This window comes from Chenopodium album, chromosome 26 (assembly GCF_948465745.1).
Source record: "Chenopodium album chromosome 26, dcCheAlbu1.1, whole genome shotgun sequence".
Classification (NCBI taxonomy): Eukaryota; Viridiplantae; Streptophyta; class Magnoliopsida; order Caryophyllales; family Amaranthaceae; genus Chenopodium; species Chenopodium album.
This window is the reverse complement of record NC_137859.1, coordinates 35,596,140-35,609,012: the sequence shown is the minus strand read 5'-3', so window position 1 is coordinate 35,609,012 and position 12,873 is coordinate 35,596,140. Positions and strand designations below refer to the sequence as shown.

The 12,873-nt window shown below is 31.0% G+C and overlaps 2 protein-coding genes across 2 annotated transcripts; both read right to left on the bottom strand.

Annotated features, from left to right (window-relative positions):
* Window positions 1-3,653: 3,653 nt before the first annotated feature.
* On the bottom strand, window positions 3,654-6,181 carry LOC145617131 (cationic peroxidase 1-like). The gene is made up of 4 exons (XM_081671815.1): window positions 5,978-6,181; window positions 4,455-4,646; window positions 4,153-4,318; window positions 3,654-4,069 (listed from the first exon to the last, which is right to left on the bottom strand). Exons 1-4 carry the CDS (start codon window positions 6,179-6,181, stop codon window positions 3,654-3,656), a joined length of 978 nt encoding a protein of 325 aa, XP_081527941.1.
* A 4,210-nt stretch (window positions 6,182-10,391) lies between these two features.
* On the bottom strand, window positions 10,392-12,456 carry LOC145617130 (cationic peroxidase 1-like). The gene is made up of 4 exons (XM_081671814.1): window positions 12,253-12,456; window positions 11,558-11,749; window positions 11,255-11,420; window positions 10,392-10,795 (listed from the first exon to the last, which is right to left on the bottom strand). Exons 1-4 carry the CDS (start codon window positions 12,454-12,456, stop codon window positions 10,392-10,394), a joined length of 966 nt encoding a protein of 321 aa, XP_081527940.1.
* Between the last annotated feature and the right edge of the window lie 417 nt (window positions 12,457-12,873).

Below are 12,873 nucleotides of genomic sequence, written 5' to 3'. Positions count from 1 at the left end.
AAATTCAATGCATGGAAGGAGTGGAAGATGATGTAATTGGGTGAGAAGTAGGGTCGTTCTTGAAGTATATTTGTGAAACACTCCCTAAACTGAAAACTTTTCATTTTTTTTGCCCACCTACAACCTCTAAGTGGACTTTGTCGGAGAGCTCCTTTGTTCTTATATTACTCAAGTAAATCCATATATTCTCCCTGCATTAAGATATGTGTTAGTAACTATGGTGTTCTCAGTTGTTACAACTTAAAAGACTTAAAACATAAAAAAACAAATGAAATACTCATGATAATATTAATGTTGTTAACAATTATTAGTAAAGTTTTCGACAGAGTCTCATTTTGTAATTTGAACAATCTCCTCCAATAGGGTATGGCTTCAAAACCTGCTTCAATTTACATCATGTCATACTACGTTATTCTCATCCTCCAACTCAATCACACATGAAAACAAATAAACAACCTATAATGATTTGAGTTTTAATTAAAGAGTAGTGAGCTAAACTCACCCTAGCGCTTAATGGTAAATTTGGAAAAAGAAAACAAGGGACTTGCTAAAAAGGTAAGGGACGGAATGAGGGGGTAAGAAATAATGTCATCCTAATAAAGGATAGTGACTAGAGAATATTTTATGATAGTTGCTAAACTGAAAAAATCATGTTAAGAAAATGCTCCCATCATTTTTCTTTATTAATTAACATGTAAGCTAACTAATTAATGCAAACAAGGTTCCTTAAAAATCAAAGAAAAAAGTTTAAAGATAAGTGTATGATATCCACGATTTGCATTAGCTTATAGTGAAACAAGTAGAATAAAACTATGCTAGATTGCTACAACTCAATGTTTTTACCAAAACAGAGAACAAAATTTCAGACTAGATGAAACTACATACATCAAAATATGCAACTACATATGAGATATATAAGTGAAGTTAATTAGATTATGTAGCTTAAAAGTAGATTATATTGCTTAAATCCTTATAAGGTTCACATTTTTAGAGTTCTATAAAATAATACCAGCAACAAAAGATAAGCCATAAATTCCAGGGGCTTCATATACAAGGATATATGTAAAAGTCAGGTGGGTCAGATTGCAAGAATAAACTACACCAATTGGATTCGAACTTTGAGGCAATTCTTGTTGCTGTAGTTAGAATAGGATATCTAGTGTTAAGGAAAAATATCAGAAAAATTAACTAAAATTTTTTTTTAGGGTTTTAAGTTAGTTTTGTCAAGTAGTACAGCTGGAAAATGTGATAAGCATGTTCTGCTAGCAAGGGCTGTTTTCCTTGAAATTTTATGCAATTTCTTAGCTTTGTTTCATACGTGTTGCTCACATGGCTGTAGCCTATTTAAAGGTCTAAATTCATCAATAATATTTAGTTTTTTAGTCATCTAAAACCCCCATCCCAACAAATAAGCCTTAGACCTTGGATATAAGTTTATAAGACACCTTAATTGAATTATAAGCACAGATTTTGTACAGGTATATTATAGTTGCTTACAATTCAATGTGAATCACTACAAAAGACTTTAAAACATCAAACCAAAAAGATTCTAACAGTATAAAATATCAAACGATATTACCCATATAACATCAAGGTAATTAAAGCATCAAAAATCAAAAGCCTAAAACTAAAAGATATAAAATTAAAAAAAATAAAAAAAACTTGCAACATATATAGAACTATAGAAGCAGGTGATATATTATTAAGCACTCATTATAGACAGCCAAATACATTAATCAGTGGCTCATATAAATTGTTAAACAAGCAGTATACATACCTAATTCGTTTCTTTTTCTCGACCTCTTTCTTTTTGACAGGGAGTTCTTCAAGTGTTGCTCATATACAGACAACAAATATTGTAATTATAGCTTCAATTATAGATTAAATTAAGAAAAAAGCATATTGATTAATTAGGCAAAATAGATTCGAAATTGACGAAATAATTAAACATATAGTAATAAGAAATTGACAAAACCCAAAACATTACTAAATCGTAGGGATTATAGCTGGAATAATCAGACTTGGGATCTTTACATTGAAAATAATTAAGGCTTTTTGTATAATCAATCATTTTTGAATCGTTTTACATTGATTGACTTCAATGATAACCATAAAATTCGCAATTGGCAGCCAGATTAAAATCAATTTAATCAACTTGCAATTCACAATTTACTATGGAAACTAGAGTATAATCAATTCAATAAATTTGTAACTCAAATTCAATCAATAATCAGGTCAACATCAATTTCGCAATTCGCAATGGAAACCATATTAAAATAAAAAACTGGACAAAAAACTCAATGCTAACCCTAAGATTCGCAATTGGCAAGTTGCAGTAAGTGAAAGATGAAATGAAGGGTAGGAAGGGGAAGAATGCATAACTTACCTAGGTGGAGATGTGGTGGCGCAGCGGCGGCAGGTGAAGACGACGACGAGGGGTTCGATCTGAAGTTAAGAACTTGGCCTTTTTTTTCTTTGAGAAAGAAGACTATGTACTGTTCGTCTGTTCGTATAATGAATGAAGGAATAAGGAGTGAAATTCTTGTTTTTTTTTTTTGCGGCAACAACTTATTATACCAAGAGTTTTTTATTTTTATTTTTTATAAATAAATTTCAAAATAATTGTAGCAACTACCGGATTACGTGTTAGTTGCAATAGTAGTCGCAATTTTTTTTAAAAAAATGGTTTAAAAATTATTAAGCCTAGCAACTACACTTTAGTCGCAAAAAATTATAAGGATGCCACAGATTAGTGACTGCATAGCAACTATTACAAAATCAGTTGTAAAATTTGCGACTACTTGCCTTTTTTAGTCGCAAAAATTATTTTTCCGATTGATTATTATGGTAGTCGCAAAAATTAGTTGCTAATTAGCGACCGCATAACAACTTCCTCGAAATCAGTTGCAAAATTTGTGACTACTCGTCTTTTTCAGTCGCAAAAATTATTTTTACGACTAATTATTATGGTAGTCGCAAAGATCAGTTGCTAATTCCCCTTTTTCTTGTAGTGCAAATTTCCGATGGTTAGTCTATAATTTTCCTAATGTCTAGAAATTTACTCTCCTAAGTGACTAGTTTGTGTTAGTGGCTTAGAGTCATATATTAGTTGTGGGTTTAGTAAGTTATGTTATCACCTGACCTGATCATGTTCCTTACTTTTAGCTTAATTTTGCACTTTATATGTTGCAAAATGATAAGCTCTCATACTTGTATATATGTTGCAAATTTTTATTTATTTATTTAATTTTTTTTTTCTCAACAAATAGAGTGGTAATATCCCTTGTTTGGGTGGAAGTCGAGTTCAAGAAAGATAATGCCTTAAATATAGGGAAGGTCTACTGTGTCATTTTTCAAAAAATGACACCAAAACATGATGATTTGTCATGTTATGATTGGTTAAATTTTGATTTATTATAAAAAGCCTAAATTGTAATGCCTTTTTTAAAGATTGACATTGTAGAATTTTCATTTAAATGTATAGTAAATATAGCAACTGTATATAGTAAAACTTATTAGTCCATAACCATATTGAAATCGAGTATTTTATTAGAGATAGTAACTTGTGTACACCTTTTTCCTTGATTGGAATTACAATCATACAATTGAACTTCCTACAATTAGTTCTTTGTAACAAGCTCACACACGTTCATCTATAACAAGCTCCAAAATTTTGGAGCATTGACCTTCCTACAGTTAGTTCTAACCTCTCCTTTGTTGCCGGTAAGAACACCAGTTTGTCCAAACTTTGTTATTGCCGTAACATATTGCTTGAAAAAAAAATCCTGATTTGAACTATAATTCGCGACTATGGCATCTGTGATTCCTCCCTTTCCAGTGTATAGTTCTTGATCTATGCCAAGAAGACCTTTTTGTTGCATCAAGTTTTTGAAGTATGCATTGTCAAACACGTATGGAGTCGTGGTGTCGATTGGTATACGTTCGCTATCGTTTCCTACCTTGGGGCAATGTGCTTGCATCGCCTTTGCGAAGGCTGGATCTATGTTCTTATCGTTATAGATATGCTTTCGGAAGGTTAAGCATCTTGCCCTACCAAATGTGTGAGAACCTGTACTCAAGAAACAACATTAGTCAAATTATGTGCATGATTAAAGAAATTGCCTCCTTTGTGTATATTAGAAGGGAAATTACCTATCAAAGCCACAAATTCTTCTGTTGTATAGCCTTTTTGTTTAAAGGCCATAATTAGAGCTTGTAATTTCACATCAAAAAGAGCACCTAAGGTATCAGTCAAAAATTTATGTGGTTGAGTTGAATCTCTTCTTCCTAATGGTAATGGCCATGCTGGTCCACCAAGCTAGAAAATTCATGATCAATAAGAAATAAATGAATTAAAGAGAAAATTCATCATAGTACCTTAATAATATTTATCAATAAATTAACAAATAAATTGATGATCAAGGTGCAACATAAAAATTTTAAGATAATCACACTGTGACAACAGAGTCTCGAGCAGCTGCTGCTAAGATATCAGCACATGATACAACACCAGGACATGCTTTTTCTAGTCGAGCTTTGATCCTATCAATGACATCGTATCCCCAATTTGAATTTACATTTACTAAGGAAGACTTCTCCCCGGGTTTCATTGGCATGTCGTCGAGTAATATTGATCCATCACATCCCTAATTATACATTAGACAAATATATTAGCTACAATTTTTTTTCATATATATATATATATATGTATATATATATATATATATGTATATATATATATATATATATGTATATATATATATATATATGTATATATATGTATGTATGTATGTATATGTATATGTATAGGAGGCTCTCGTGAGAATTTTTCTTATGTGAGAACACTCTTTATGTTCTAAATTTTTACTCGAATGTTATAAACTTTTCCTTAGGTGTTCTAAATCAAATCAAATATTCTAATTTAGTACTCACATGTTTTGAACCATAAATTAGTTAAGTTAGATGTCATAAATCTTAAATAACTTGTTCCAAAATTTTAACTTATATGTTCTAAATTTTAAAACGTGTGTTCTAAGAATTTTAATTATATGTTCTAGATTTTAAGGCGTATGTTCAATTTTTTACTCGTATGTTCTAAATTCTTTACTCACACTTTCTATATTCTATATAAGTTTGTTCTAAATTTTTTTCACATGTTCATAATCTTAAATCTGATATACTAAATTTTACTCATATGTTTAAAATTTCATAAAGCAAATTTTATAAATTTTTAATCACTTGTTCTAATTATTAAATCAGATGTTCTAAACATATTACTCATATTGTTTCAAAAAAAAAAAACATATTACTCATACAAATGTTCTAAATTATTACTCATATATTCAAAATTTTAATTTGAGTCACATGTTCTAAATTTTAACTTGCATGTTCTTAATTTATACTCACACGTTCTAAATTTTAGATCAGTTCTCATATAAGTATGAATTCTCACATATGGACCTATTCTCACCGGATCCCTCCCCCTATATATATATATATATATATATATATATATATATATATATATATATATATATATATATATATATATATAAACTTGCTTTAAGTTGGCTCCAATAATAATAATAATTTTACCATTTATTTAACAATATGAAGATTTGATGAAAGGAAAAAAAGGATTTAATCAAAGCTTACATATATCAGATTGAAATTTCACAATATTTCATTCCCCAAAACTTGACAAAAATGACCCTCCCTCTCATGTGTCCATGGAGAAGAGAACATGGAAGATTATATAATTACATTCGAATGTATAATAGATTTTATTTTAATTTATGGTTAGAATTCTAGCTCTAATAAAAGTAATGGGGAGAATATTGACATGAATTAATAGTGCATGAGAAAATCAATTAATTGTTGTTTTATTGTGATCCCTAGCTAAATGATTTAAATTGTGCACACGTTATATATGTACGAACAAAAATTTAAACACTAAAGCCTAAGATATTAGACTTACACCAACTCCACAATCCTTGAAATGAAGATGAAGAAGAGATCCACCCATGCCAGGTTCTTTCTTTAACGTTTGCCTAATTTCATCTTCAATTATGCTTTTAGCTTGGGGGCATGATTTTGCATAGTAATTCTCGGATAATTGAGCGAATGTCGATCCGAAAACTACAAAGATCAAGCACAATTGAAGCAAGGAGGAGGAAGCCATGGAAGATATTTAAATAGACTAAAGAATATACATAAAATATTAGGAAATATAAGAAAAAAAAAGTGTTAAGTTACTATCTCAAATTATTATGTTTTATGGATCTATTGTCTTTTCTTTTAATTTATAGTGTTTGAAATTTATCTACACACTCTATTTTTAATGACCATGCTTGTAAATTGCAATGCAAATCCCTTATTTAGCATATATCTAATTATGAACTTGTCAAATTTATTCAACATTTTAGCTTGGTTAATTGGTTTATTTGATCTTGGTTTATTTCAATTTTTGAACATTATAAACATTTAGCGTTTGTGTGGTTGCTTATGCATTAGGGTGTAACGGAAGTATAAAACCACGCATGATGTGTATTGGTGAATATTGCTTTTTTCTTTTTGTTAGGTGCAATTTTACTATGATTTTCTATAAATTTAGTATTAGCGAACAAATCTACCAAATATACCCCAACATTACATTCAAATTTTGTGTTGTTGTTTTACTGGTTAAGCCTTAAAATAATCCATGGAGATTCTATAAAAGGCATTTAGCAATTGTATATGTGAAAAGTTTTAAAATACAACAATATACATAGAAAAAGGAATTAGCTATCACAATGACTATTAATCATCATACTCAATTCCACAATGTTAAACGGTGTTGTGCTGCACCCGTCACAAAAATTCACTTTACAAGTTCAAGAAGGTTTTACCTCAAAACCATATGCAATGACAAAGATGAAAATTTCCCCCAACACATACCACAAAAATCCACTTCACAAGTTCAAGAAAGTTTTAACTCAAAACCATATGGCAATAATGAAAGTTGCCAATGTGATATTCCTTCTTTGGTATTCATTTTTTACAATGCCTATTGCATTTATAACAAAATGGATTACCTTCTAGCCTTATAAAGTGGACAAGATTAGGGGTTAAAGTAATTCAGTTTAAAATCGAACTGAACCACAAATCAAACCAAATAAGTGTTATAGTTTTTTTTTTTTTTTTTTTTTTTTAATTTTTTAATTTTTTTAATTTTTTAGTTTATTTATTTATTTACTTTTTATGTGGCATAGTTTAGTTTTGAAAATGAAAAATTGCAGCTTGCATTTTGATTTAGTTTTAGGTTTAGCAACAAGTCTTAGCTACACACTAGTGCAGCTATAATAGATGCACCACTGCCTGTAAAATGAACATGTAAAAAATAATGAACTCGTACAAATAAATGAACATTTAGTAATAAAAAATGAACACATTAAAAAAAAAAAAAAAAGAACATTCAGTACTTAAAAAGTGAACATGTTAAAAAAAAAAATGATAAATCAATATTAAAAATAAACATGAAATTCATAAAATTGGTGGGGCCAAAACCTTAAAAATGAACATTTATTCTAAAAATAATTATGAACACGTAAAAACAACAGTGTTTTAATAAAAAATGAACATGTCAAAAATAATTATGAACATTAGCGTATTAAAAATGAACATTTATCATATAATACTAGAATAGCTGGAGCACACCAAATAAAATGAACATTTCATTAAAAATATGAATATTAAAAAATTGAACCACGTGAAATAAATTAATGAAAATTTAGTATATTAAAAATGAACATGATTTTCTTATATTCATACAAATTCAAATTCATCATTTATTAATTATTAACGGAAAATAAAGATAAAGTAAATCATTAAATGTATTAAGTTTTTATGTACTAACTGTTCACTTTTAGTGTACTAAATGTTCAATTTTAAAGTACACCGTTGTTCATTTTTATTTTTCCAACAATTACACCCAAATATTAGCAACTCAATTAAATAAACCGAAACTCATTATAACAAACAAGTTAAAGATTCGGCAATCCAATAAGGAAAATTTCACATTTGCTACTAGAGAAAGGACCCTAATTCACATTTGCTACCCCTTCAAGTTTTTATTTTATATTGCTACCACCTAAATCAAAGTATTTTAAAAATCACTACCACTTAACGGAATCCGTTAGGATTTCCGTTAAGTTTATTTAAAAAAATTAAAAAATTAAAAACATAAATTAAAAAAAAAATTAAAACATTAAAAACCACCTTCCCCCCCTCCATTGCCACCCCTTCCCTCCCCCCTGCCGACGATCGGCGACCAGCGAACCCACCCCGACGCAGCCAACGCAAACCGGCGAACCCACCCTCCTTTTCCCCCACCCCTACACAACCACCCGTACTTGCTGCCCCGACCCCCACCCGAACCAAATCCACCCCTTTCCCCTTTCCCCTTCCTCCCACCGGAATCCGCCCCCCAGCCCCGTTCCCCCCACCGAAATTGATCCCCTCCTCTTCCCCTATCGTTTTCAACCTTCCCTAACCCTAAACCACTCATCCACCACCCCAAAACCACCCAAATTGAATTTAGGGTTTCGTTTTCGGCTTGATTCAGGTTGGGGTGGGGGAAATCGGTCGTTTTCGGCTCGATTCAGGTTGGGGAAAGGGGAAATCGGCCGTTTCCGGCTCGATTTCGGTTGGGGTGATGTCGGGGATGGTGTTTAAGGGTTGGGGGTGGCTGTTTTGGCTGTTTTGGGTGGGGGAAGGGTGGTGTCGGGGCTGGTGTTTAGGGGTGGAGGTGGGGGCAGCGAGGAAGGGATAAGGGAAGGTGGTGGGGCTGTCACCGGCGCTGACAGGGGTAGGGAGGTTGCTGGGTTTTAAAAAAAATCATGGTACAGTGGCCGAAGGTGGCAAACGGGGATGTAGTGAAGGTGTCTGAGGAGGGAGGGGTGGCAGTGAGGGTGGTTGATGTCACTAACGGAAATTATAACGAAAAGTGTTAAGTGGTTGCAAAATTAAAATTATGTGATTTTGTGTGGTAGTAATATAAAATAAAAAATTAACGGGGTAACAAATGTGAATCAGGGTCCTTTCCTTGGTAGCAAATGTGAAATTTTCCATTTAATAATTCATCACAAAAACTCATAAATTAAATTAACGTTCATAAAAAATTCAGTTGAAATAGTCTAATCACTAGATTCATCAAAAACTCAATTAAAATTCATCAAATTGAATTATAAATTTAGCCCAAATCTAACCTAATTAAAACTAATTAAAAATCAACAACACAATAACTAACCTGCATTGATGAACTCTTTTGAATAACAATCGAATCCATAATATTGTAGAAAAAGAGGAAAAAGAAAATGGTGACGATCGCGACAAAAATGATGGAGAATGCTACAATGCATGGTGAGGAAGTGGAGCATATTCAAATTAGGAGGATAAAGAACTTTAAAGATTGAAGGAAAGTGGAGCATATTCATGAGAAAATCTCGCTTATCAATTTGTTTAATAAACCAGCCATTCACAAACTATTTGCGAATCGAGCAATATACACTATCTAGCTACAATTGATCAAAGTCCTAGAATGTAACTAGACTTTGCTCTTGAATATGTGGATATTGTTTGATATTTGCTTAAAATCACTAGTGATTAGTTTACCCCCAATGTCTATGAATTTGCTCTCCTAAGTGACTAGTTTGTGTTAGTGGCTTGGAGTCATATAATAGTTGTGGGTTTAGTAAGTAAATTAATGTTATCACGTGATCATATTCCTTACTTTTAGCTTCATTTTGAACTATATATATGTCATTATATAGTTTGTTTAATCGTTTTTCAATAGATTGAAACAATGGTCTCCAAAATCTTAACTCTTTGAACATTTTTGTTTAATTTTTTATTTTTTTTTTAATTTTTTTTTTTTTTTTTAAAATACCCTTGTTTGGGTGGAAGCTGGGTTCAAGAAAGATTACATATTTTAAATGTATAGTAAATATAGCATATGTCTTAGTAACCTACTTCAATTCTTCCTCTAAATCGATATCATGCAAAAACTGTACATAATATAATTCGAATATGTACCAAGTATCATGTACTACTACCTTTGTTTCATGTTTTTTTGCAACTTTGGGCATTATTTGTAAGATATAAAATATTTCAAAGTTACAAAAAACATGAAACGGAGGTAGTAGTAAAATTTATTAGTCCATAACCATATATTGGAATCAAGTAGTTTATTAGAGATAGTAACTTGTGTACACCTTTTTCCATGATTGGAATTGCAATCATACGATTGACCTCACATATATTCTTTTTTATATTTAGTCCATACATCACATGCACACGTTCAAAGGCTCGAATAAGTTATATACAAGAGCTTGAACATTCATCTTTAGTAAGCTTCAAGCTTTTGGAGCATTGACCTTCCTACAGTTAGTTCTAACCTCTCCTTTGTTGCCGGTAAGAACACCAGTTTGTCCAAACTTTGTTATTGCTGTAACATATGTCTTGAAAAAGATATCCTGATTTGAACTATAATTCGCGACTATGGCATCTGTGAATCCTCCCTTTCCAGTGTATAGCTCTTGATCTATGCCAAGAAGACCTTTTTGTTGCATCAAGTTTTTGAAGTATGCATTGTCAAACACATATGGTGTTGTGGAGTCGATTGGTGTACGTTCGCTATCGTTTCCTACCTTGGGGCAATGTGCTTGCATTGCCTTCGCGAAGGCAGGATCTATGTTCTTATCGTCATAGATATGCTTTCGGAAGGTTAAGCATCTTGCCCTACCAATTGTGTGAGAACCTGTATTCAAGAAACAACTTTAGTAAAAATTTACAATTTATGACTCTTTTGATATAGTTTCAAGATTAATATCTCTCATCACGTCTTCAAAATAAATCATTACAGTGTATACACTCTCTCCATCTCATAATATAAGACCACTCATCATTTTTCATGGGAGACAAGGTTCGCAGTAGTATAGGGAGTGTATAATATTCTTACGAGGTAATTCTTTTTGGGAAAGTAAAAAAGAATGTAAAAAGTGACATATAAACTTTGCATATATGGTAATTTATACGGTATATATATATATATTAAAAAAAAAGGTAATTAAAGGTACTATAGTAAAATGAATAAATCACTACATTATGGATGGACTGAATTCTAGATAAGTAAATAACTTATCACATAAAAAATAAAACTATGAGCATAATTAAAGAAATTGCCTCCTTTGTGAATAAAAGAAGGGAATGAAATTACCTTGCAAAGCAACAAATTCTTCTGTTGTAAAGCCTTGTGCTTTAAAGGCCATAATTACAGCTTCTAATTTCACAGTAAAGAGAGCAGCTAAGGTGTCAGTCAACGCTTTATGTGGTTCAGTTGAATCTCTTCTTCCTAATGGTAATGCCCATGTTGGTCCACCAAGCTAGAAAATCCATGATCAATAAGAAAGAAATGAATCAAAGAGAAAATTAATCATAGTAACTTAATAATATTTAACAATATATTAACGAACAAATTGATGATCATGGTGCAATATAAAAAATATTACGATAACCATACTGTGACAACAGAGTCTCGAGCTGCTGCTGCTAAGATATCAGCACATGATACAACACCAGGACATGCTTTTTCTAGTCGAGCCTTGATCTTATCAACGACTTCGTATCCCCAAGTTGAATTTACATTTATTAAGGAAGACTTCTCCCCAGGTGTCTTTGGTGTGTCGTCAAGTAAAATTGATCCATCACATCCCTATTTTTATATCAAACAAATAAATTATGCTACAATTTTTTTTTTAAACTAATGATACAAAATGCTATATATATATATATATATATTTTTTTTTTCAATAAAGAAGTAAATTTACCTTTTTTGTTATAATAGGATGATTTGATGAAAAGAATAAAAGATTTTACTAACATTGAAATTATATAATGTATCACATTCTACTAAAATTGTCGAAAATGACCCTCTCTCCCATGTGTCTATTGAGAAGAGAATGTGGAAGATCATATAATGACATTCGAATGTATAATAGACATCATTTTAATTTATGGTTAGAATTCTAACTCTAATAAGAGTAATGAGGAGGATATTGACATGAATTAATATTGCAAGGAAAAATCAATTAAGTGTTGTTCCATACTCTTTTTCCCTAGAATCCTTTAGGGATGTCTATACTAGCTTTATTGTGCACACGTTATATATGCATGTAACAAAAATATAAATACTAACTCCTAAGATGTTAGGCTTACACCAACTCCACAATCATGGAAATGAAGATGAAGAAGAGATCCACCCATGCCAGGTTCTTTCTTTATTGTCTTCCTAACTTCATCTTTAATTATGCATTTAGCTTGGGGGCATGATTTTGCATAGTAGTTCTCGGACAATTGAGCGAAAGCGGATCCGAATACTACAAAGATCAAGCACAATTGAAGCAACGAGGAGGAAGCCATGGAAAAAAAAATTAAAATAGACTAAAGAAATAAAAGAATATACATAAAAATATATGGAAAATAATAAAATAAAATAAGTGTTTAAGTTACTATCTCAAATAATTATGTTATATTAACTTGTATCTTCTTTTATAGTGTTTGAAAATTATCTACACACTCTATTTTTAATAACCATGCTTGTAAAGTGCAATGCAAATCCCCTAATTTAGCATATATCTAATTATGAACTTGTCAAACATAACGTTTTTTTCGTTTATGACTCTGCAAATAAAAGGTAATCTTTGACAAACAACTAATATGAGCAATTCATAGCTAGCAAGTCTATCCTATCATTAAGATTTTAATGTAGTACATGTAAATAGTAAATAATACTTCAAAAAAGAAATAAAATAATTTCATGAAAATGATAAACTGTTG